Source organism: Euprymna scolopes, chromosome 31 (genome assembly GCF_053919585.1).
Source record: "Euprymna scolopes isolate OS-2025 chromosome 31, ASM5391958v1, whole genome shotgun sequence".
NCBI lineage: Eukaryota > Metazoa > Mollusca > Cephalopoda > Sepiida > Sepiolidae > Euprymna > Euprymna scolopes.
In genome coordinates this window covers 50558622-50586222 of record NC_136512.1, presented here as the reverse complement: position 1 = coordinate 50586222, position 27601 = coordinate 50558622, and the positions used below count along the sequence as shown (strand labels likewise).

The 27601-nt window shown below is 29.5% G+C and overlaps 1 protein-coding gene across 4 annotated transcripts in view; it reads right to left on the bottom strand.

The window, feature by feature from the left end:
- The window catches only part of LOC145255739 (pleckstrin homology domain-containing family G member 1-like), a 521632-nt gene that overhangs the window by 6296 nt on the left and 487735 nt on the right, over positions 1 to 27601 (bottom strand). For all 4 annotated transcript variants that reach the window (XM_080114372.1, XM_080114374.1, XM_080114370.1 and 1 more), the window contains 4 exons: positions 18870 to 19070; positions 16757 to 16873; positions 13340 to 13435; positions 12436 to 12568 (listed from right to left, as the gene is read on the bottom strand). In XM_080114372.1, coding sequence (XP_079970498.1) covers positions 12436 to 12568; positions 13340 to 13435; positions 16757 to 16873; positions 18870 to 19070 — 547 coding nt within the window. The remainder of the gene's footprint in view (positions 1 to 12435; positions 12569 to 13339; positions 13436 to 16756; positions 16874 to 18869; positions 19071 to 27601) is intronic.

The window sequence follows — 27601 nt, the reverse complement described above, 5'->3', positions numbered from 1 at the left end:
GAAGAGAGCTTGATAAGGATACCTTAAACGGGCCTTATTATCGGGCTTGAAACCTACGGTACCAATGATCTGTCTCAACTAACAACTCTTTCTATACACAAAATATATATATATATATATATATATACAACTCGTGCCAGAATTATATGCAAATCGATATTTTTCTACCTCCGATAGTTTTCAATGAAAATTTGTGAAATTTAGCACATTATATGGCAACAAGCACAGTAATAAACAATTGGCAGCCATTTTGGTCATTTGCATTTTTTTTTCAGTGTGCCAACTTTATATGCAAACCACTGCTAAAATATGGTGAAGTGCTAAAAGATCATCAAAACATTCATTATTCTAGGAATTTGTAAATTGAGAACAACAATAATAAAGAACAAACAACTTCAATATTGCTTCATAGTACAAACAATATCTTATATAATTGCCATTTTTATTGACAAGAGCAAAAAGCGTTTAGTCCATTGAAGATGTCAAACTTTCGATTTCATCTGATGAAATTTCTTTGGCAGCAGTCAGAATAGCATTCCAGGGGTCATCTTTGGAGTTGTACTGCCTTCCTCCGGAGTAAATATTTTGTTTAAAGATGTTCCAGAGATTTTTGATGGGATTTAAATCTAGAGAACAGGCTGGCCATTGCATTATTTTCCCATGTCTGGCAAAAACTCTCTCCAAATATTCAGTTGCTCTCCTTGCAGAATGAGACAGTGCATTATCGTGCATGAATACCATCTTTTTCAGGAATGCCAAATTCTTCTTGTGCCAGGGTTCCAAGTGTTCCTTAATGAAGTCAATGTAGAGTTTGGCGGTAATTTTCACTATCTGCAATTCTGAATGGTCTTACCAGCTCATTGGCAATGATTGCAGCCCAGAACATCACACCACCACCTCCTTGTTGACGCCTGATCCTTGAGGGACATAGACCCTCATTATGGTACCATCCCCCTCCAACCATCGGGTCCATCAAGGGTCGCTCGACACTCACCAGTGAAAAAAACAGTTTGAAAATTCACGTTCATGTGATGTCTTGCCCACTCCATTCTTTTTTTTCTTGTGGATATCCTTCAATTGACGGCTTTCCAAATTTTGCAATTGTCCTCAGGATACGATAACGAGTTGATTTGGGCACATCAGGAACACCAGCTTTTTCAAAAACTTGTTTACTATTTTTAAGTGGGTTACAGTGAACTTCTCTCTTGATCTTGCTCATTGTTCAACATGACATATGATTTCTTACGAATTTTCCCTTTGTCAGAACGTCCGTTGCAAAGTTAAGGGTTCGTACAATATTTTTTTGATTGTTCGATGATCACGGTGTAATTCTTTGGCAATTTCTAAGGTGGAAATCTCATTATGGAGCCTTTGAACAATTTTAGACTTCTCAACTTGACTTAAAGCACCTTTACGTCCCATCTTGCATATAAAGTTGGCACAGTGAAAAAAACTGCAAGTCACCAAAATGGCTGCCATTTGCTCACTATTGCGCAGATCAGCTTAAAATTTTATATCTGCGCATGTGTTAGTGTTGCCGTATAACGTGCGGTTTCAAGAATTTTCATTGAAAACTATCAAAGTTAGAACAAAAATATCGATTTGCAGATAATTCTGGTACGGGGTGTGTGTGTGTATATATATATATATATATATATATATATATATATATATATATATATAATGAATAAATAATTACAAGATGAAGTCTTTCTGATAATTTTGTATTAAAAAAACAATGATCTGTTGTTAGCCCAAAATAACTACGATATGGGAAAGATTCTGAAATTAAAAAAAAATGTTTTAAGAGATTCCTTAGCCTATAGAGTGTGTGTGTGGGATGGGGGGATCATTAAGTATCCTCCAAGCAGTGTCTTAAAAAAAACAAAAAAACAATGCTTTCGAATATTTTTTTTATTGTAAAGCATGTAACACATTAACTACAGATTTTGTAATAAGTTCATTAAATCTACATTTTATTACATAGATATAAAAGTAACAGATTTTGTAATAAGTTCATTAAATCTACATTTTATTACATAGATATAAAAGTAACAGATTTTGTAATAAGTTCATTAAATCTACATTTTATTACATAGATATAAAAGTAACAGATTTTGTAATAAGTTCATTAAATCTACATTTTATTACATAGATATAAAAGTAACAGATTTTGTAATAAGTTCATTAAATCTACATTTTATTACATAGATATAAAAGTAACAGATTTTGTAATAAGTTCATTAAATCTACATTTTATTACATAGATATAAAAGTAACAGATTTTGTAATAAGTTCATTAAATCTACATTTTATTACATAGATATAAAAGTAACAGATTTTGTAATAAGTTCATTAAATCTACATTTTATTACATAGATATAAAAGTAACAGATTTTGTAATAAGTTCATTAAATCTACATTTTATTACATAGATATAAAAGTAACAGATTTTGTAATAAGTTCATTAAATCTACATTTTATTACATAGATATAAAAGTAACAGATTTTGTAATAAGTTCATTAAATCTACATTTTATTACATAGATATAAAAGTAACAGATTTTGTAATAAGTTCATTAAATCTACATTTTATTACATAGATATAAAAGTAACAGATTTTGTAATAAGTTCATTAAATCTACATTTTATTACATAGATATAAAAGTAACAGATTTTGTAATAAGTTCATTAAATCTACATTTTATTACATAGATATAAAAGTAACAGATTTTGTAATAAGTTCATTAAATCTACATTTTATTACATAGATATAAAAGTAACAGATTTTGTAATAAGTTCATTAAATCTACATTTTATTACATAGATATAAAAGTAACAGATTGAAAAATAGTGTTTTAAAAAAATCTTTTGCCACACTACCACCCATCTTCCCCTAACCTGTACCTCATGATAACATCAGAATACTGTTGGCGAGTAGAAGGGCAAATTCATGATGAAGTAGAATCTGCAATCTTGAAACAACCGGGTTAATGTGTTTTGTTTTTTGTTTTTTTTTAGCCTCTCTCTCTTTTCTTTTTTTTTTTTTTAATTTATTTATAAATAGATAGATCACATCCGTTTCAAGCAGACATTGTTAAACATTACAGAATTCTTTTTCACTATCCTTTTTTTTTGTTTTATAATTAAAAAGATTAATAAAGGTTCGAAACGTATCACAAGCAGTTTTAATTCATTCATAAATCATTTTCAGGTGACACTAAAAGCTATGAATAAGAAGTTATATATATATATATATGTATACACACACACGAGGGCCTGCAATAAGTAATGCCTCTGACCCACTTAGTTGTCTGATCTAGCTGAAATTTTGCATGTGCAATGATTTATATCTCTACGGGTTATGTGACAAATTACAGCTCTGAACTAACTGTGGTTTCTGTTTTACAGGTGTTTGAACTGAGTCAGGTGTGAAATGGAGCCTGTTGAATGTCGAACAGTTATCCGATTTTTGTATTTGAAAGGAGACTTTTGATGAAATGAAAGAAACTTATGGTGACAATGTCCCATCATATGACCTTGTAAAACGCTGGCATCGTGAATTCAAACATAGCCGGAAATCTGTGGAAACAGCTCCCAGACATGGTCGCCCCCCCTTCTGCCAGGATGAGGCATCTGTCCGTCAATTGAGGCTGCCATTTTGGAAGATCGGTGCATTACTATTAACCAAATAGCCCAAGATGTCAAGATTAGTACAGAGTCTGTAGAAACTATCATTCATGCCCATTTGCATATGCATAAGGTGTCTGCCAGATGGATCCCCAGATTGCTCACACCATTCCAGAAGCGAGAATGCGTCGAGTGCTCGAGGATGAATTTGGAGATGTGCCAAGAAGATGAGTCAAAGTTTTTCAAAAGACTGATTACACAGGATGAAACCTGGGTTCATCACTATGATTCAGAGACCAAAGCCCAGTCAATGTAGTGGAAGCACTTGGACTCACCACCTGCAAAGAAGGCAAGGGTACAGCCCTCCGCTGGCAAGGTCATGCTCACAGTCTTCTAGGACCAGGAGGGAGTAGTAATGACAGATTTCCTGGCAAAGGGTACCACAATTACAGGAGCCTATTATGCTTCACTTTTGAGGAAATTAAGGGAAGCTATCAAAATCAAGAGACGGGGCAAGATCAGTAAAGGTACCCTCTTCCTGCAGGATAACGCTCCAGTCCACAACTAGCATGTCACCAGATCAGAAGCACGGGCATGTGGTTATGAAATCCTTACCTATCCTCCCTACTCTCCTGACCTTGCACCCTCTGACTTTCACCTCTTCCCAGCCATGAAGTTGTTTTTGAAAGGAAAACGTTTCCCAGATGATGCAGCCTTGATTTCTGAAGTCACGTCATGATTGGAGGACCAACCTGGGGTGTTCTACAAAAACGGTCTCTAGAGCTGCATCAAACTATGGAAGAAATGCATAACTCTGGGTGATTTCTATGTAGAAAAAGACTGTTCCAAGTTTCATTGCTCTACTACTATGGGAAGTGGGTCAGGGGCATTACTTATTGCACGCCCCCTCGTATGTGTATGTGTGTATGTATATAGATATATATATATATATATTGGTGTATACTTTAATAGTTAGCATAACTTCAGTAATTTCCAATATGTCTGAATAATAGAAAATATTTAATTCCTTGTGCAAAGCTGCTGAAATATTTTTGTATGTCATGTCTATATCCAAATAATTATGACAAGTTGGACAAAAACGTAATGATTTTTAATTAAGAAGTGAATTGACAATAAATTAAAAATGTAAGGCATGCTATATGCAAATTACTGAAAAAAATCATGTAAAGAATCAGATATTCTGTTTACTCATAAATTGTTTATGAATAAAGGAAAATTATACAATACATTTTCAATGCGTAAATTCAGCACCCCCTGCACCTCCGGTTATGACACCATATCTGCTATCACCTAAATGTGCTACAAATTCTCAAATGTAAACAAGAAAATAAACACAGAATCACTTAAAAATATAAAATAATTTATATATTAATTATTTACAAAAAATAATTTTAATTTAATAAAAATCTGAATAAGAGAACTGCATAAAAACATCTTAACATGATAAAGAAGTTTTCTTTTTGTCAAATCCAATTTCTTAAAACAACCTGATTACTACTTTTCCACCAAAAATAAATTTTTTGACTGACTGAAAAAAAAACAAAAAACATGTAAAATGGTAATTTTTTATTTATATTATCTTTTGCGAATTTTTAATGAGTCATTTGTCAGAAAAATATTTTTCTTTTAAATTTGGATCCTTTGTGAATAAAACTAATTTTTTGTAAAAAAAAATGATTGTTAAATAAAATTTTATTTGCATATTTACATCAGATTTTCCAAATCGTACAATGTGCAAGTATTTATGAGAAATAAATACATACTTCTTAAGTACGCATTATTTTTTTTTGAAGAAAATGTTATTCTGTGATCAAAGTCAATTAAAAACGTTTATACTTGCTTACGTTTGAGAAAGTGGGGGTACATCTGAGTGATGTCAGATCCAGTGTCATGCTATATACATTTTTTCATAGACCAGCAGACTTAGGGTGCTGAATCTATACATGATCCTCTATTTTCAGAAAATTGCCTATGATAATTGACTTACCTCCCTTATAGTAAAAATGGTAGAGTATTTACAGAGATACGAGCAGCAAATACAGAAATTATGAATTACTGCAAATTTTCACACCTTATTAAAGATTACTGTCATCAGTAAGTCTGTATATTAGTAATTTTTTAGTATTTACATTAGTCTAAAGTTATTCTAATGTTACAAATGTGAAAGCGCATATTATTTAGATTGAACTTCAATTTATTTCAGAAATTACTGTGTATGCAAGGCTGAATGTGAAAAGTTGATTTTCATGTTATTGTTAATAAAAGAACATGTAAAATTCTTCCAATTTCTACAATGATCTGACGTTATATTTTCTTTTATAAATCAACATATTTATCATTGATTTCTTGAAATGGATGAAGAGAAAAAGTGGAATGAAAATGATACAAAGATATTGATTTGTGAATGATAGAAAAGAATCATTTGATAGAAAAAGATTTAAAAAAAAAAAAACGATTTAAAAAGTTATTAAAAAAAACAAAACAACAAAAACTCATTTTTTCCTTCAAAAAGAATGATTGGCATGGTTTACAGTAAAAAAAATTGGCATGGTTTACAATAAAAAAAATTGACATGGTTTACAATAAAAAACAGAGCAAACCAAAAAACTGGTTTTCCAAATCAATTTTTAGGTGTTGATTTCACTTGAAATAAAAGCTCATTTCAATATTGTAGGTTTATGGCTTCGAAATCTAGTGGCAGTAGCTCTAAAAGTCACTACAGTATTTAAAAACATTTCGTACCATTAACCTGTGCATGGAGTATTTTTGGGGCATCTTGACTGGTGCACCAACCACTAGCCTATTTTGAACAGGGTGCAATCATTCTATTAAACTCCAGTCCTGTAGGATCAGTGCAATATTACATCTCTGCACTTGTTTTACAAGAAAATACCATCAACCCACCCAACTAGCAGCAAAATCCTACCACTTCATTCTAGAAGTCCCTATATACTGGGAGATTTTCTACTCTGATATATACTTTCCTTGGAGTGCATTTAGAATTCCTTCTCTGTTCCCAACTGTACCAACATGCCGAAATTTAAATAATATCTTGCTGCCCGATCCAGGTTGCCCCCCTATAAATCTGGCCATCATCACAGTAGCTCTTTACACTTATTTGTGAGTGAATAAAAAAGCTATATAGAAAGGAAATTGTCTAAGTCTACATATCCATCATAATCAATGTTTTCTAATTATTCTTCGCCTTACTCAATTTTGTTTGCTTTTTCCGTTACTCTTCTATTATCCTTGCATTGAGAGACTGGGTGATTAGTATGGGCCTCACCAATGAAATACTCTTCTGATTGTACTTATTTTAAATTCACACTAAAAGACCTAAATGCTCTGGCTATAAAACTAACTTCTTAACAGTTGCTGTGGTGGAGGGTTTTGTCCTTGTTGTTGAAGTTAAGAATGTAGCTCAGCTCCCAGTCCTTTAGGACCTCGTGTCACAAAAAGCAGCACTTGTCATTTTTCATCCCAAGAATGACTCTTTGAACCAAATCTGAAGACACACGGTTCAGCAATCAGATATATTTTAGGAAATGAGTCACTTGACCATTCAAACTTGACATTAAGAAGCTTTGCATAGTGTTTCATCCAAGCCTTCCTATTACTGAGTATGATTTCACCAGCATCATTCCAAACATAGATTTGACTTGCAATATGTTGTCCATTTGTTAGGATCACCATATTTCTATCTTGATCTAATTAATCTTTTTTGCTTTTGTACCCATATTTTAGTAGATGTAAACAATTTGGAAGGATAACCACCATAAATATATAGAAAAGTAGCTTCCCTTGAAAATGATAAATCATTATTGGCAATTATCATACAACATTTTAAAATAACTTAAATAAGCATTATTTTCCTTACATAAAATCATAAGTGGTTTAGTTCATCTATTTACTGCATATCAATCCTATTTTATATCATTCAATTCCAAAGGACAATTTCATCTGTAGCTGTGGAAAATGTTCATACCTTTCTCAAATATTATTATAGCGCAAGTAGACGCGAATAGATTCACTGGTTTTGAATTCGGCTTAACCAACTTCATAGTCTGTGTCACCATCCATTACACCAATTAATCTTGTTATTAAATGTTTTTATTGAAAGACTTTCCTTTAAGACATGCACAAGTGAATCATTCTAAAAGACTAAATAATCATTCAATTATTGTTCGCGATAACCCCAATCATAAAAAAATGATAAAAAAAACACTTTATTGTTCAGATAGTCTGATTTTTTTTACATGGGTAATTAAATAATCATAAACTCTCAAAATGTTGTGTATCTTAATGAACAAGATTTTTTCTTTAAAATTCTATTGCATCATGAGGTTAAGAGTGTCATCATGTTGGAACTATAGGAGCATAAAATATCCATTCCTAACGTTTTAGATCTTTTGTGAACCTTATTTCCAATGCTTTGCACATCTAATCAAACCTTAGTTTTAACGCTTTGTGCTGCCATAGTGTCATACTGACACAAGCAACAGGGCAACACACACAATATTATATTGCAATTTTTTTAAATCAAAGTAAAAATAAACTATTTATTCGTTATTGAAATGCACCAAGATTCCAAGAGTTCCTGACTATTCGATCATCCATTTCAACAATTGGACTTTTCAGAAACTAAGACATTTTTGTCATGGTGGGGTTATTGTGAAGAACCAAGTGAATATCATTCTTGGATCAAATGCAACATGCCTTCTAGAGAACTAGTCTGAATAAATTCAATCGGCCAAACATGACAGTCATTTTCATACTTCATCAGAATAATTCAATTTAATAAAACAAACATTTTTCTTCAAAGTATTTGATATTATTTCTGACATGAGTTATTTTATTTATTTAAAAACATTTTTTACACATTCTCGTTTATTGTCTGCATCATTTATTTCTGAATATCACTTTAATTATATCCTCCTCTTCATCTTTCATTGTGACTTCACTTTATTTCTTCCCATTTATTTTTTGTAACTTATTTACCAAGAAGTAAGAAGCACATCATTAATATTCAATTTAATGTCCGTTCAACACATGTTAAACATGTGTTAAAAACTGTTTTTAGAAACTAACTTCCAAACCAACCTTTCTTTGACCAGGTCTTTATTCATTCCTATTTCTATAAAGCCCAGCCTTATCATTTCCTCCCATGTTTTCTTGGGTCTTTTTCTATGAACCGAACCTGCTATTTCAACTATTTTGCATTTACTAACCCAAGAATGCTTATCCATTCTTTCAATGTGGTCATATTATCAAAGTCTCGTATTTTGTACACATCTCCCCTACTAACCAGATTTAATCGACCTCTGAGGTCACCAGAAGTAAGCTTGCCCATTAAAATTACATTACACATTTATCATATCATTCCTCTTCAATATGCAACACATGTCCTCAACTCTCATTGGCCAGGTTTCACTTCCATACACCATCGCACTGCGTACGCATGCCAAATAAGTTCTTTGTTTAATTGACAGTGAAAACATTCTGTAGATTAGTAATTACAAAAATAAAAACAAACCCTAATACAATTCAATATTTCTATAATTATACATTATTATTATTATGACGCTTTTTTATTTTTTATTATTATTACACTTTTTTATTATGATGATGCTTTTTATTATTATTATTACACTTTTTTATTATTACGCTTTATTATTATTATTATTATTATTATTATTACACTTTATTATTATTATTACACTTTTTTATTATTATTACGCTTTTTTATTATTATTATTATTATGCTTTTTTATTATTATTATTATTATTATTATTATTATTATTATGCTTTTTTTTTATTATTATTACACTTTATTATTATTATTATGCTTTTTTATTATTACACTTTTTTATTATTATTATTATGCTTTTTTATTATTATTATTATGCTTTTTTATTATTACGCTTTATTATTATTATTATTATTATTACACTTTTTTATTATTACGCTTTTTTATTATTATTATTATGCTTTTTTATTATTATTATTATTATGTTTTATTATTATTACGCTTTATTATTATTATTATTATTATTATTATTATTACACTTTTTTATTATTATTATGCTTTTTTATTATTATTATTATGCTTTATTATTATTATTATTATGCTTTTTTATTATTACACTTTTTTATTATTATTATACTTTGTTATTATTACACTTTTTTATTATTATTATTATGCTTTATTATTATTACACTTTTTTATTATTATTATGCTTTTTTATTATTATTATTATGCTTTATTATTATTATTATTATGCTTTTTTATTATTACACTTTTTTATTATTATTATACTTTGTTATTATTACACTTTTTTATTATTATTATTATGCTTTTTTATTATTATTATTATGCTTTTTTATTATTACGCTTTATTATTATTATTATTATTATTACACTTTTTTATTATTACGCTTTTTTATTATTATTATTATGCTTTTTTATTATTATTATTATTATGTTTTATTATTATTACGCTTTATTATTATTATTATTATTATTACACTTTTTTATTATTATTATGCTTTTTTATTATTATTATTATGCTTTATTATTATTATTATTATTATTATGTTTTATTATTATTACGCTTTATTATTATTATTATTATTACACTTTATTATTATTATTATTATTATGCTTTTTTATTATTACGCTTTATTATTATTATTATTACACTTTTTTATTATTATTACACTTTATTATTATTGTTATGCTTTTTTATTATTACGCTTTATTATTATTATTATTACACTTTTTTATTATTATTACACTTTATTATTATTATTATGCTTTTTTATTATTACGCTTTATTATTATTATTATTACACTTTTTTATTATTATTATTATTATTACACTTTTTTATTATTATTACACTTTATTATTATTATTATGCTTTTTTATTATTACGCTTTATTATTATTATTATTATTACACTTTTTTATTATTATTATTATACTTTTTTATTATTATTATTATACTTTTTTATTATTATTATACTTTTTTATTATTATTATTATTATGCTTTATTATTATTATTATTATTATTATGCTTTATTATTATTATTATTATTATTATGCTTTATTATTATTACGCTTTATTATTATTATTATTATTACACTTTTTTATTATTATTACGCTTTTTTATTATTATTACGCTTTATTATTATTATTATTACACTTTTTTATTATTATTATTATTACACTTTTTTATTATTATTATTATTACACTTTTTTATTATTATTACACTTTTTATTATTATTATTATGCTTTATTATTATTATTATTACACTTTTTTATTATTATTACACTTTTTATTATTATTATTATGCTTTATTATTATTATTATTATTACACTTTTTATTATTATTATTATTATTATTATTATTATTATGCTTTTTTATTATTATTATTATTATTACACTTTTTATTATTATTATTATTATGCTTTTTTATTATTATTATTATTACACTTTTTATTATTATTATTATGCTTTTTTATTATTATTATTATTATTATTACACTTTTTATTATTATTATTATACTTTTTTATTATTATTACGCTTTTTATACAGGTTTCAGGCTGTTATTTTCATCTTGGTTCTTATGCTCACAATGCTTTGACTATTGTCCTTCTTTAGATAATTTTTACTATAATTAGCAATCTTCTGAGAATTCATCTGAGATAGACTGATCTCATTCAATGTCCCAAGCTTTTTCGAAATTTCATATCAGTTAATTTTTCTTAGTTTCTTAATTACATCAAAAGCATAGAACATGCAATATGAGTAGAGGTAAATAATCACACAAAACATGTTTAGAAACCCAGAGTTGAATCATTCTAGATTGGACCCATAATCTCATGGATAATGGTGTCGATTATGAGACATTCTAGAGTAAATTCTATGGAGTAGTTGTGAGTTGAATTTGAAGCTTACATCTGTGTTGAACATCTTAAAAAATAATACATCAGTGATATTCATTATTTTAACTTTTGATCATCGAAGACCACTTTCATCACATCAATTATCTCTATGTAAGCAGAAAGAAAAGTTGCTGGGACTTTGTGTACTTTCTATTTCTTAGGTTGACTTATCACTTACATCTGTTTCAATATTTCTTTTTTCATTATTGTCATCAAATTTTCCACTTATTTCTACAACACATATTAATCCTCAATGTTAATTTGGATATGAGAAATGAAACTGGTCTTTTCTTTTTTGTTCTTTTTAATCTAAATAGTTACATATTTTATAGCATAGATTCTTTTTTATTTAGCTTTCTTTTTTATTTAGCTATCATTGGATTTATTTGCTAAATAATTATTGGAATTTGATTCTTTTTAACTTTTTGTTTAAACTTTTACATTAGTTTTAATAATTAAATAACGTCAAGAATGAGAATTCATATTTTATTCAAATAAATGCTTAAATGTTGAGTAAACATGTTTAATGGTTATTTCCAGCATGCTATGAGTCACGGAATTAAACGTTGAAGACACCTACATTACAAATGTGATAGTGATAGATGAGAAGATGGATGATGGAGTGAGAGAAAGAAGGTAGATAGGAGTGGAGAGTATGAGTGTATAGTTGAACAGATCGACATGGCAGCATCAACTTGAGCCATTACACAACTTATGTTGGTTTGGTGAGTAAGGGTGGAAAGTGCAGTCGAGCCACAACAGCCAGATCAAAGTAGAAAACGTCAAGAATTTACCAAAGAGCTGGAAAGTGTTCAAACATTCAAGCTTCTCACATTGTTCATCTTTGCTGCGACCAAGTTCCATTACAAGATGGCGCACCTTCTCAGGAATTTTGCCCTTGTAACTCTCCAAGATCAAATGCTTGATTTCCTGACACCATTTCATTTTCTGTTCCATATTTCTAGCCTGAAAATAAGCAGGAGAAAAAACAAAAACCAATTTTTGAAATTATAAAAAACACAAACTGCTAATATAAAGACTAAAGAGTTCCTTGTCGATACACGAAAAACAGGTGTGCAGTCCAAACATTTTGATAACTATATATTTTATACAATATTGAAACCCTAATCAGAAAGTACAGATTCCAGATTTAATACTCTACCTACATAAGAATAAGACATGACCAAAGAAGAAATACTGTTGCCACATATGGAGAAGTGTCACACAGAGTACTCTTTACTGGTTTTAGTTAAAACCACCTTCAAAATCTAGTGGGAAAGTGATTTCTTTTCTACTCTACAACCTCTTTCTAGCAGATGAGATATTATCTGTCTCTGTCTATTCTATCATAATTTCTTTGGCCTGTGCTAAACTGCTCTTCAGTCTAAGATATTTATAGCAAGAACTCTTTTAGCTACCACAAGGAAAAAGAGTTTTCTTTCTGATGCATAAGGTCAGGCAGAACTTTCATGGACAGTTGCAAGAACCGGAAAACATTATCACAGGACTGCTTCCCTACAAATCACACGTGGTCATCTTCAAATCCAATGTCAACAAATGTCTGTCATAGACGACTACAAAAATAATCAAATGCAATTCATATCATTGATCAATGTTAATATTTCCATAATATTCCTCATCTTTCATCTGCCAACCATTTTTTGACTGACCCATCAATGGAGATACATCATTACCTCTGCAAAATGAGAGGAGGAGGAGGAGGAGGAGGGTGGTTACCTGTAAAGTCTGCATGGTCTTTGGGTTATCAAATGGAATGACTTGGAAACTCAAAGGTTCCTTTGGAATGCTTTCAATCAGCATCAGGTTGGCACACTAAAAAGAAAGTAAAAACAATGAAACAACTGAAAGACAATGGTTACACGGTGTGCGTGTGCTTTGTAAAATGGGAGCAATGGTGACTATGGGATAACTGCAAAGATGTGAAATTGAGGCCTCACTTGAATGACACACCTAAGATAATCTACAAAATATATGACATTTATTAAAATGAAATGGAAAGAGTGTAATTTTAAGGATTATAAAATTATAATCTTTAAAAGGAAATTCCTTTCCATTAAAATTTCTATAATTTTGATAAAATGAATGGCAATATTTTGGTAAGATTATTTCGATTCTAATCTGGGTTGTTATTTTCATGTTTTAGTAGTAACTACAGATCTTTTCAAAGTTGGGAACCAACATGGAATTTTGTAACAGTTAAATGTTATCTGTTAATAATCAGTTCTAAATGATAGTCATTTGAAGGTGGAAGGTTTTATTACTACTAGTGATAATAATTAGAATAACAATAACAGTTAAACCCAGCCATCATTGATAAAACAAGAACAATCAACCCCTATGCATGAAATAAAGGCTTCAGTTCAAAATTTCATACAAGTTTCCAATTTCAACAAAGATTCTAAAACCCGAAAAATACACTTACAGAAAGTTGGTGGTTACATTGGCCAAAATGTTGTGAAAATAAGATGAGAATATTAGTCCAAATGATCAAAATAAAACAAATTATCAATCCTCATCTAAAAAATTCTGAAATATAACTTAAATGTGATTTAGCCGATAAGGTCTGTTCAAATGGTTTCCAATTGCATTTTAATCAGAAACCTGATAACTATGGCACCAAGCAAGGAATACTTAGTGACTATAAACTACTATTGAAACAGGTGATATTCACATCCACAATTATATATATGTATATCCTTACAAGAATACATAGAATGGCAGTGCGATACTTAATTGTCGTTGCAGAAGATGATCACGCATGTGATTAAATGAGAAAAAGGATGATTTGTTTTATAATCATAATCTTTAGAATTACACTCTTTCCATATCTTTACTTTGCTTTATTCTTATTTTTTACATTTTTATGGTTTTCCCGAGTGTGTTATTGCCAAGTTTATTCAGAAAAACTTGCGCAATCAAACACTGACATTTTCTTTGAGCCACCTAAATGTCCGGTATATTGGCGCTATCAGTAAAGGTTTCTCTGATAGGATCAGATCTGTGATATCCCGTTGTTACTATGCGGTGCAACCCCGTGTGGTATTTGGTACCAAGGCTTTCCCAGCTTTTCAGAGAGATGTTCTACCCACACTGGACAAAAGTTTAGTAATCTATGAATTCAAATGTCAGTGTGGTGCTGACTATGTGGGTCGAACTCTTCAGTGCCTGGGGGTCAGACTGGCCCATCATATACCTGCACGATTTCAGAGTGTATGTGTAATAAGAACATATCGACAAGCACATCCGGTCATTTAAGGAATATGCCCGGATGCTTACTTAGCACATTCGAGCACTCACCGATCCATGAGTTGATGATCAGGCAACATTTGCTTGATAATAAATTGCATGGAGATATCTACTCGGATGGTCTTTTTATATCATGCACAGGGCTCACTCTAAACATTTACTGATTGTTTTGTAGGCTTTGTGTATAACGATGTGTAAGCCTTTGCTCTGTAGGCAAAAAGAGCTCTCACATAAGTTAGAATTGTTTAAGGAGCTCTAATATATATATATATATATATATATATATATATATATAGGATTGTTGTTTTTCTTATACACATATTGTGAATGTGTATATTTAATTATCTGCATACATTCTATTGATATTTGTTCGGATTTTAGGTGTTACTCTTTTTTACTTTTTTTTTTACCCTGATATTGGCGACAATTTTATTTTTTCTTGTCTAATTTTCCATTTACTCACCCCACGTTAGAGAGGAAAAAAAAAACAACTTATTTTCTAAATGATATTTACTATTTTTTTTTTTTTTCTTAAATCGTAACCACCAATGTTTTCTCTTGACAATGTATAGGTTGAAAGATGTCTTGATGTTTTATTTTTTTGTTGTTGTTTTAATCACTAATTTATGAATATATAAATTTACTCTTAAATCGTTTTTATTAACGGATTGTCGCTTTCCTCTTAACGAATTATTTATTTCCCAGCTCGGCAGGACTCCGAATATCTTGTTCAAAGCTATTATTAACTTTTGTACCACAAAAAATCTGTTTAAATATTGAATTAAAGTTTGTTGCTTCATGTTTCTTATTTAAAATGCAAGTCTTTTTTAGGGGTGGGGAGATACTGTTTTGGCCTTTTTGGAAATCCAAGGTATATCTGTGTACCATGTTTGTCTGGATGATGATAAAACAGACCACAAAAGTTTTAGACCTTATAAATAAATAAAGATATGGTCATTAGAATCTAAATTGTTATTGTCTATTTCTTAGTGTTGAAATGATTCATTGGAATCAGAAAAATTGAAAATCTTTGGGCCCGAATAAATTTGAGCCTAATTTCCAATTCCAAAAACGATTTATTAACTTTTATATAGGTTCATATGATTCATCAACTGACATTTTATATATATATATATATATATATATATATATATTAGTTTAAAACTTAATCTTCTATTTCTGACACAAGTGAAAAATACAGATAAAAATCTCACAATGAGTTTATCAAAATGTTGGATATGATACACTTGTGAAAAAATTAATAGGTTTGACAAATTAAAAAAAAAATTATATCTAGATGAGAATTCCCCCTTCACAAAAAAAAAAAAAAATGAAATTCAACTTTTTTTAAGGCAAATTGTAATCAGTATTAGTACCAGAAATCAGGAAAATATTGAAATTATCCCATCACTACTATTTATATATGCATACAAAAATCAATTATCTATTATTGTTATAAATCTCTATCAGAGAGGATACTGAGTATTTTTATCTGCAAGCTTTACTGTCTTGATTCAAGGACTCATTTTGAGTTTATTTTGATGTTTTGTGAACGCAACACCATTTTTACACACAGACACGAGAGAGAATTAAATATAATATCCTACATATTGGTAAAATGGATGCAGCTATAGCAAAGCCATTTGTGTAACGTTTTATCTCATCCAAACATTGCGAAATACAAGATATAAATGAAAACATTGAGGTAAATATGGTGGTAAATATGGTGGTAAAGAAAAATAAAATGACACAAAATCATTGAATATGTGTTTTTATGTAAAACATAACAGTTCTGGTCATTTTAGCATGCAAGAGCATGTCTACATAAACACGGGGTTCACTTAAACATACATGTATATGCATATAATATCCACATAAGAAATGTACCTGAATAAAACTTTTACAGCTTAGCATGCCTTCCTCTTTCTTTTTTGTTATAAGTACAGCCTTCTCAAACAAGAACACTTGCCGGTATGTCTTTGTACCGCATATTCGGAGTGAACCCTTCAAAGAGAAAAAAAATAGTTTAAATTAAAGCAATCATTTTTTTATGCACATGTTCTTTTCAACTTTAATGTGAATTCAAAAGAAAATGCAAAGTGTAATCTAATTTTTTTGGTGTGTGTATTGATAAGTTTTTTGTGTATTGATAAGGTTTTTGTGTATTGATAATTCATATTTTTCTATTTATAAAAACAATACAACTTTTTTATATATGGGTCGTGGAATTGCATTCATCTGCAAAAGATCTAGCTAATTTGCATAATCTTTTAAACATTCATTTTAATTAATTCCCTATTATTTTTTTATTTTCTTATGGGATGATCATCTTTAATAATATATTACGTGTAATTATATTAATACATAATTTATACTTGGGTAATATTTGTGTAAAAAGGTTATAGTAAACACAAACCTCTTTCTATGTATGTATGCGAATATATATTTGTTTAAAACATGTCGCCTACCAAACTCCTATCAGTTATTCGTCTACAGACATGAAACTTAATATATATGGTATTCGAACCCATGCAAAACTTTATATTTGGGCAGGGAAAATTGGTGCAAAAGTTTGAAAATTTAAAAATATAATTTGCCCGGTCGAACGATGGCATTACAAAAATGCATGTGTAACGTAATAGCTATCAGTTTATGTTTTAATTTTTAGCCTTGCAACCAACATGTCTTCATAGCTCAGGCATTAATGTCAAAGGAAAAAGTAAATTGTAAACTAAACGTTTTGGTTTTGAATCTTCGTGGTTGTGCACATGTCATTTTTTTTTTATTTTTTAAACTATTACAATATATATTGGGTCTAATATAATAATACAAAATCTGCATTAATAGAAAATATCATATATAAGCATATTTTACGACCGGGCAATGCCCAGCGGTCTGCTAGTGTTATACTATAAAGAAATTTTGACTATTCTTGGATGTTATTCTTACAACATTTGACAATTTGCATTGAACTTTGAATTGAACCATTTCTGTAATGCATGAGGTAGATTGTTCTCGTTCTATCAACAACAGCCAGGTGAAAGTTTTAAGCAATTCTTAATTATGTTTTCTTATACTGAGGATTGAATATTCAACATTCAAAAGATCTGAAGAAGATCAGAGGTTATATCAGCCGAAACGTTGTGAAAATAACATCCAAAATAAAAACAGTAGTTTGAAGGATTCAAATAATCAATCCTTATCTCAAAATTTTTTAAACATGACATTAAGAATGTATCCATTTATTAAATCAGAGGTTTTCAAACAAAATACATTCATGTAAGACTTTATATCAAATTGTGAAGCTACATTGTTTTCATAATTTATAATTTTTAAAAGATTTATTTTAGAAAGAATATTAAAAGGTAGAAATTAAAAACTGCAAATGTTAGGTTAATCAAATAATACTTAAATTTAAAAAGAGTTTGACAATTCAACCAAACATAAGAAAAATCCAATATTAAATATCATTTGAAGGTTCACAATGAAAACTGTTAAATTCAATGAATTTTCTGATAAAACTAAAAAAAATCACTTTGTAATGGAAAGTATATAAAATGAATCCATTAACTTGATAAGTTGTTTTACAACTTGCCTTTAAATTAGACTCACATAGTTTCTCTTCAACCAGTGCATTTATGATTACAAAGACCTAAAAAAAGTAAATTTATCTTTGCAAGTTAGTTTCGCTTGAAATAGATTATACGCATAACAATGGTGACAATAAAAATAGTGCAACTAGCTCGACTACATGTAAATAATAACTAGAAAATTCTAATAAATTATCTTTTCAAATAAATTTATGTATTCTTCCTCTACTGTTTTCTTTGATTAAAAATTCTAACAAATTTAATGAAACAATTTCAACTATTCACAAATAAAAACTGAAATGCAAAAAAAAAAACACTTCTTAAGCAAAACAACAAAAATATTTCAAAGTAATAAAAAAAGAATTAAGATTGAGTAATAAAACAGATGTTTTGTCTTTCCATCAACTGACCTCAATGACAAGATCACCAAGTGTAGTTAGGTCAGCGCCATCATATTCTAACAATTGGCTCTGAATTTCTTGTACACGGACAGCGTGTTCATGTTTTCGTTTCATTTCATTGATGTGTTGCGCCATACTGGTCATGTGTGTCAGAGCTTGACATAACACATCAAAACCTTCTTTCTCTTCATCGTAATGTTTCAAAATATTCTGAAAGACACAAAACATAAGCATATTAGCAGGACAGATACACTTAAACCATTCAACAAGTGCAAGAGATTAGATCTTTAAATATTCAATGCAATAAAAACAATTGACTTTTGTTGGCATCATTCATTTTTTGGTTGGGAGCAAGCTGCAGTATCTGTTCTGATACTGTTCTTTATATTTTCTATCATCGGTCAATGAAGCAGGAAGTTATATAAACCAACCTTGCATCTATCTCTGCCCTCGGTGAAAATAGAACCTACACAATGAGCTTATGAGTTTAGAAAAGTTCTAATTTTGTAATAATGCCACTAAATTGTCTTAAAACTGTCAAGATTTGCTCAAATTTTATGAATCTATAAAATTTTGTGCAAAGTTACTATAGTTTAAATCTAATTGAAGGTAAAGAAAAATGTATGGGTGTAGCTCTGTTTTATCCCTTCTGTTTTAAGAAAGAAACCATTTGGGAGCAATTTGCCTTGGTAAGATTCATATCAAATTTGAAGTTCATAAATATAGATTAGAGATACCACTATAATATTTTGGGATAACTATGGCTCATATCTATTACTATGGTTGTTGATAAAATAGTTGCATCATTCTACCACTACAGAAGATACCTGACTCCTAATACGATCCTCTACATATATAAGAGTCAGGTACATTTTAAAATAGAGCATTGCTGTCATGTTAGAAGATGTGCAATTCAGAGCACTCTCTCTTGCCTTGACAGAGTACAAAATCGACTTTGCAATCTAGTGGGGAATGACCGTTTTACATTCCTATTTTTCACAAAACAGACGTTGTTAGTCTTTCTCTATTCTATTTTTTTACTGACTTCCAATACCAGTAAAACATTTACAGTTAGAATTCTAGTTTCTATTATCAGCGGAAAAAAATTCCTTTCCTTCCTTGTACTTAAAACCAAATGGAGTTTTCAGGAATAGAGTTTCTTTTAAAGAACCTCTCATCTATAGTTGTGGGCATGCTTCCCTATTTTCTACAACATAGTTGCCTTCAAGTCCAATGTCAACAAATACTTGTTACGGAATACTCTGATGTAAACAACTTTTACCATTTTCATTCATCTCATAATATCTGATAATCTCATTAACCCTTATCCTCAAGTCGCTTTTGGCCTTGGTAAGTGGTAACTCATTACTATAAAAACCTAATCATTTAAAAAGTCATATTTACACAATTGATGCTGAAGCATTATTAGATTGACGTAAAAACAATGTCACTTTTCAATATTAAGAACCAGCTAACGTACTTGAGAATATAGCTGATGTCATAACTAAAAATAATTACAAGTTGAACATGTTATCTGGTCACCATAGTCCCTCGATCCAAATATTATTCAACATTTATAACGCATTTTGTATAACAAGTAAGGAATCGATATCCCCTACCGTCGTCACTACAAGAACTGAGAATGTACTTTAGTTGAAGAATGCACAAAAATTTCTTTGGAACCTATTCAAACTTTGTACAAATTCATATCTTGTAAAATTCAAGCTATAATTACTGGCAAAGGTGATCCTACCCAATATCAAAATTAATTTGCTTGAACATGTTTCTACTATTTTGTTCAAACGCTGTAATTATAGGCTTTAGGGTCTTCCATACCCAAGAGTGAATTTCATAATTAAATGTTTTTAGGGTTCTGATTTCTCTAAACCACATTAATTCTTACAAAATATACTAAAAAGAAAAGGATGAGGATCTACTTCAGTGCCGGCATACATAAACCTACAAATTAACCGATATGCTTAAATAAGAATAAGGAAATACTGATAAATTTCTAAACAATTTTATTAGGAAAACTGAAAAAAAAAAAAAAAAAAAAAAAAAAAAAAAAGCAGTATATTGTCGATTGACATTCAATTGGAATCAGCAAAATTGAACATTTGGTTTTCATGTCAACCGGAAATCATAACAATCCATTGCTGTTTGTAAAATCGTGTCAAAAAGAAAAAGCAAAGGAAATTCCAACCGGGTAACATGAGGAATGGTAGAAGAGCGTCCATTATGTGCAGCTGTGTCAATAAAAGTTACAAGAACTTTGCAAATATTCTCTTTCAGTATTGGCAATTTTACATGTCTTCCTATGAAATTCGTTTTTTTTTTTTGTTTTGTTTTGTTTTTTGAAGACTTGTAGAGTGTATAAAAACATCATTTGTTAAAGAAATTGAATAGGACTTGCAGCCAAAAAGGTTAACATCTTGGATTCCTGGGAAAATTGAAGCAAGGGGTCAGCAAGTGGGGTTAGTAAAAGTGTTGTACAAAGTTTTCTGAATACCAAAATTTGTACATATATTCAATTATCAATTTAAGAGTTCTTTCTAATGATAGGATAGAAGCTAAAAAACAGAGAACTCTGATTGGCCAAGACAGTGAAGGAGACTGGGTACAAGACATACGGAATTGTGATTGGTCAAGTGAAATCATGTGATATATATAGTAAGAAGATATTTTTGAAATAATTGTTAAGCTAGTTGGAAGGAAACAAAGTTATATATAGATGGCAATGTGGAATGCTCTTCACCTGAATAATGAAAGATCCTGAGAACATATGATGCAACTAACCAGCACTAAGGAATGCCTCTATGGTGAGCTTCTTTTGTCAGAGCAAGGTATAATTTGGCTCAGTCCTAAGAGATGCGTCATCTCAGGCATCATATATGTTAAATTATTGCAAATCACCTGGGGAATACATATTCTTAACTATTTTTGTATCTGACTAACGTACCCCCTCAAGGGTTTTCCCCACCTTCTGACCTTGTGCTACATTTTGCTGAAAAGTGGTTATATAATTTAATTAATATAAAGATAGTAATTACAGCAATAAATGAAGTTTTCCAAGGTGGCAGAAAGCATTTCTTGTTACCCATAGTAAGAGCTGGGTGTGTGGGGGGGAGGGGGGTATACATTTTTAATAGTATTACTGAGTGGTATCCATTATACCATTCTGAATCCTCCTCCTAATAAAAGAAAGAAAATAAAACTAGATATATTTTATTTGTATTCTTTTTTTCTATTTATAATTTACTTTTATCAACATGTTACTTTCTAGCTCTTTCTCTTTGCAATTCTCTCGTATGTTTATATATTTGAACATAGAGAATTCACTCCTTAACTAATTAACTGATCATTATGAATTCTGCCACACAGTTGTTAAACATAAGGGCTTCAAATGTGAGCCATATTTGATTTAACATGCAAAGTGATAAAAAGTGGGTGAAAATTTAGATACTCCAATACTTGAAAAATTTTGATAATAGGTATTAGACATCAATTAATAAATATTCAAAGTGTCAGGGTTTTTTTAGTATTTTTAAAGAGCATAATATGAGCACAATCTCCCATGCAAAAAGTGGAAGAGTTCAGATTTTCATTAATTTGATCCATAGTCAAAATACACTAATTGAACAATATTTCCTGAATTTCAATTTAATCTTAATATTCATTGAGCTTAAACCTTAAATTTTAGAAATCTTCTAGAATCAAAATCATGTAATTGGGTTTTGATCAAAATTGGAATAAGGATTATATTTAGACATAAGGTTTATTCTCATATTTCGATCTTAATTTTCATAAGGAGATTATAAAAATGGTGCAAAACTGTTTGGGGAATTAATTTTACCTGTCATGGAACGAGTATTCTTCTACTTTTTCTATAAATCGCACACCTACTTTGATTCAATAGGCCATTCTTGCTATGGCTCTCACCCATTTTTACTAACGTTGCCTTTTAAAATACACAATTCACTGAATAAATTATTCTTTTTATAGACACTTATCAAAATGTCTGCCTGGCTTGTGAACTGGATTGAACACATTAACATAAGAGAAAGTTCCCTTTTTTTGGTTGCAATCTTCTATAAACATGTTTTAAGAATAAATAAAACGAGTGAGAGGTTTAAGTTTCTATTTGCATATTTTTCTGCCCACTTAGAAAAGATCAGTAATAGTTTGTTTTTTATCAGTAAATGTCAAAGGTTAAATATGAAAAAGGTAAAGAAATGAAAATTCAAGTCAACAACACATACTTTTAAATACAAATTGAATCATACAGAAGAAAGCGATCATCTTGTCTGGCAACTATACAATGTTGACGCTAGAGATCGTGCCCTGCCCCCCGCCCACAATCTATGATAGATTCTCCCCTTCCTACAACAAAGATATCATTTGTAAATAAACCAAGACCGTTTATTTTTATTCAATCACCCAAAACTAAGAATTATCCAATTATAATGAATTATTTCTTTTTATGATTGGAATCTTTCAGAGATGAGTAATTTATATATATATATATATATAATGAACAAATAATTAATAAAACATGTTAAAAGACATCTTGAAAAAGAGTTAAAAACATATTTAATTTTAAAAAAAGGAAACAAGTGGATAGTCCTTAATCTGCGGAGTTTCGAAGAAATACTCTCCTTCTCATCAGAGGGCAGGAATTAGCAAAATGCAGGATCGGATTTTGCATATAAACGTATTTAATGAAACTATAAGTAAGTTACATATCTTACTTGGTTAAAAAAAAGGGTGAGGTAAGGGGAACAGGAGGCAAAATAAAAATAAAAATAAAAAGATTTCACATGAATGGACAGTCCGGTGAAGGGTAAAAATCCAAAAATGGTAAAATCCAAAACGGTAGAATTTAAAATTTCAATCCAATAGGTAAATTCCAAATGGTCCAAAATAATCCAAAAGGCAGAGTTCCTTGGAAAAAGCGCAAATGGAATGAATTCCAAATCATTAAAAGTACTGGAGAGAATATTTAAATTCAAGGCTGGATGAATCAAAAAAAAAAAAAAAATATATATATATATATATATATATTTATATATATATTTATTTATATATTTATTTATTTACTAGCTGTACCCTGCCATGCGTTGCTGTGGCTCAAATTGGCGCAATGGAAAAAGTTCCAAAATGAGAAAAAGCATGTTTCTTATAGGTTTAATTTTCCATTTTGCATGGGTGCACAGTTTTTGTTGTTCCATTTTCTTAGCTGATATAGAGAATTTCTGGTTTGGTAACTCTTGAATACGTAACATAAATTGTCCATGTGAAAAAACAAAGCTTGGATTGGTTTATATTTCACAACATGATAATTAGTACACCAAATTTCAGTTGCAATACATGCGGTGGCATCCCTGGCAAATGTAGCTGTTGGATAATTAACCACTTTATCTGCTCTCACAACAGTGTCGATGGATTTGTAGTTGACTACCTCACTTGGAATTTTACATTGAATAATAATGTTAAGTTCATGGGCGTCTTTGTATTGCCCTGCAAGAATAGCTCATTCACTCAGTCAAGTGGAATTCTTATAATTTGAATATCTGCAAAAACCTTTTAAACTAACTGTTCTTTTGATGAAATAAAATTACAGAAATTACAGAAGTTTAAAGTCAAAGAATTTTGCCCTTAACTCTGATCAGCTGGCACTTTTTCGTACCCAATTTCCCACAAGTGATGCAAAAAATTTTGTGCGGATCGAACAGTCTGCAACTGGACATGCATATTTTGAGTTAAGTTTAATGTCTTCACATGGAACAAAAAAGTAGAGTATTTGAGGCAAGCATTTATTTCATCTGCTGATGTTGATTGAAGAATAACAGGTAACATTTGTCTGAAATCTCCTGCAAGCAATATTACTGCATTCCCAAATGGTCTGACATTGCTACGCAAATCTTGCAAGGATCGACCACGAACCTCAAGTGATTTTTTGCGTACCATTGTGCATTCATCCTAAACAATAAACTTGCATTTCTGCAATATTTTTCCCCATATTGGATATTTTGGAGATGTCGAACATGAAATTTTTGAAAAATCGAATGTTTTAAAGTAGAATAAATAATTCTTCTACTTGGCAGCAAGGTCGCAGGTATTCCTCATGCAGCAAGGGCTAAGGCTATGTCATTTTGTTACCAAATGGCTGCCAAAATCAATTTAATTAGAAAGGTTTTACCAGTTACTTCTGGTGCTGTTCAAGGTAGCAGTAATTTCCAAATAACTTCTATTCTCACAGTCAGTAAATTAGGTGACTAAAATAAGAATTATCCATGTTTTGACAATGCCTTATTCACTGTAATTAATTTAGGAGACTAAAATAGGATGAGGGATTAGAGATGGACAGATAGAGAGGAAGATATATAGATAGAAAAGAGAAGGTGAGAGGAAAATAGAGAAAGAGAAGGAGATAAAGCGATTGATAGATAAAGAGAGAGGGGGAGAGTTAGAAACAGAGAGGGATGAGACAGAGGAAAGGAGAGAGATAGAGGGAGTTAGAGAGAGAAAGGGGCTCAAAGAGAGATGGAGAGGGTGATATAGAGAGAAAGATAGATTGAGAGAGGGAAAGGGAGATATGGATAGAGAGAGATATTAAGAGAAGAAGAGAGAGGGGGAGAGAAACAGAAGGTGAACTACACTTCACCGTTTTTTTTCCTCGTTCAGTAGAGAAGAAATCTTTCGAGACTGAGGTAATTTTAATTTTTTTTACTATCCAGAGTAACCCTTTTTTTTTGGGGGGGGGGGCTAGATTTTCCATGCATTAGAAACCGACCGGGTTATCTGTACTTTCACCTAACAAATTAATAAAAGAAAAAGATTTTGTAAAATTTGAATTTAACATGAAAATACTATTTTAAAAAATAGCACGATAACATAAGTGCATAAGTGCCACTTTATGTACTCCTTGGGCGTTGAATTCCATGGTGACCAGCATAATTATTTAATGGTCGCTCCCTTAGCTCCCCCCCTAGTCAATGTGCACGTAACATTTTTTTTATTTACTGATGTTGGCTTAGTAACTAAACGATTTATTGATAATTTCGTAACCCTTAAACGCATGCCGAAAGATTTAAATTGGTTTATTATTGTTGTAATGAAAAAAAAAAAAAGTTTCATTCAACACAAAACCAAAAACACATATTAATGATAAATGATTTATTATTCTATTCATTGAAATTTACTAATTTTTAAATAAAAAAAGTAAAAAAAAGTTAAAAAATAGTTGCTTATGTGCGCATGTAAAAATGTTTGTAAAAGTGAGAAATTATTTTAATCATTTAAAAAACTTGTTTTATTTTTTTGTTATATTTTTAGATTAGGTCCACCTTATAATCACCCCAACCTCCTCATCTTAAGATCAGCTTCTGGAATAAACACCACTTTTGGAGGGGGGGGGGTATTTGCAAAATTTAACTGATATTTGTTGTCAGCATACCCACCTGAAAATACTATTTTTAAAAAACGGGAGGGGTTCAGTGCCCATTGCAGAGAAGTAGATTTATTTATCAATAAAATTGCGAAGAAGTAAATTTATTTATCAATAAAAGTCGTCATTTAAAAAAGAAAATTGTGGAGGTGGACCTAAATGTAAATATTTACCCAAAAAACTATCCCGAAGTTTATTACAAAAACGTTTTGTTTTCGCACTATTCAACAATTTGTTCATCCGCGCATGTAAATTAAAAATATTTGTAAAAGTGAGAAGTTATCAGTAAATGATTTAGTTTTTTTTTAATTTATTTATTTATTTTACATTAGGTCCACCTCCACAAATGTTAAGAACAGCTTTCAGAATAAACACCCTCAACCTCTCCATGTTAACAACAGATTTCGGAATAAACACCATTTGGGGGAGGGGGATTAGTTGTCAACATACCCATCCGCAAATACTATTAAAAAAAAAATCCATAAAAGTCGTCATTTAAAAAGAAATTTAAAATCAAATGTTTGTAAAAGTGAGAAATTATTAATAAACGTTTAGTAACATTTTTCGGTGCTAATGCAGAGAGTGATCCGCGCTATTTTTTAAATCGTATTTCCACGTTTAATTAAAGTTTTATGTTTTTTTTTTATTCAATTGCAAGGTTAAAGTACAGAATAGGTACAAAACACCCTCCCCATGTTAAGAATGGCTTTTTAAATAATAATGTTATTATTACATCTAAGTGGTATTTTTTCATTGACTTTACAGATAGATTTTCTGAAAATTTCAATTAAATTGGTAATGTAGAAATATGGTTGCATAAACTTTGAACAAACCAAGAATTACATTTTTATATATATATATATATATATATATAGATATATTTATTTATTTATATATTTATCTATATATATATTTATTTAAATATTTATATATCTATTTATATATATATATATATATATTTATTTAAATATTTATATATTTATTTATTTATTTATATATATATATTTATTTAAGTATTTATATATTTATATATTTATTTATATATTTAAATATTTATATATTTATTTATATATTTAAATGTTTATATATATATATATATTTATTTATCTATTTATTTATTTATATGCAGACTTTTATCCTCATCTTCTAATTGTTGTTTCACAACGTTTCGTCCAACTATTCCTCTGGCTTTCGTTAAGTGGTGAACCGCGACAGGATAGAAATGCTGCGTCTTTTAACTTTTATCCTTAGTAATTACTGCCTTTCATAGTTGCTGTCGTCTCACAATGTTTTG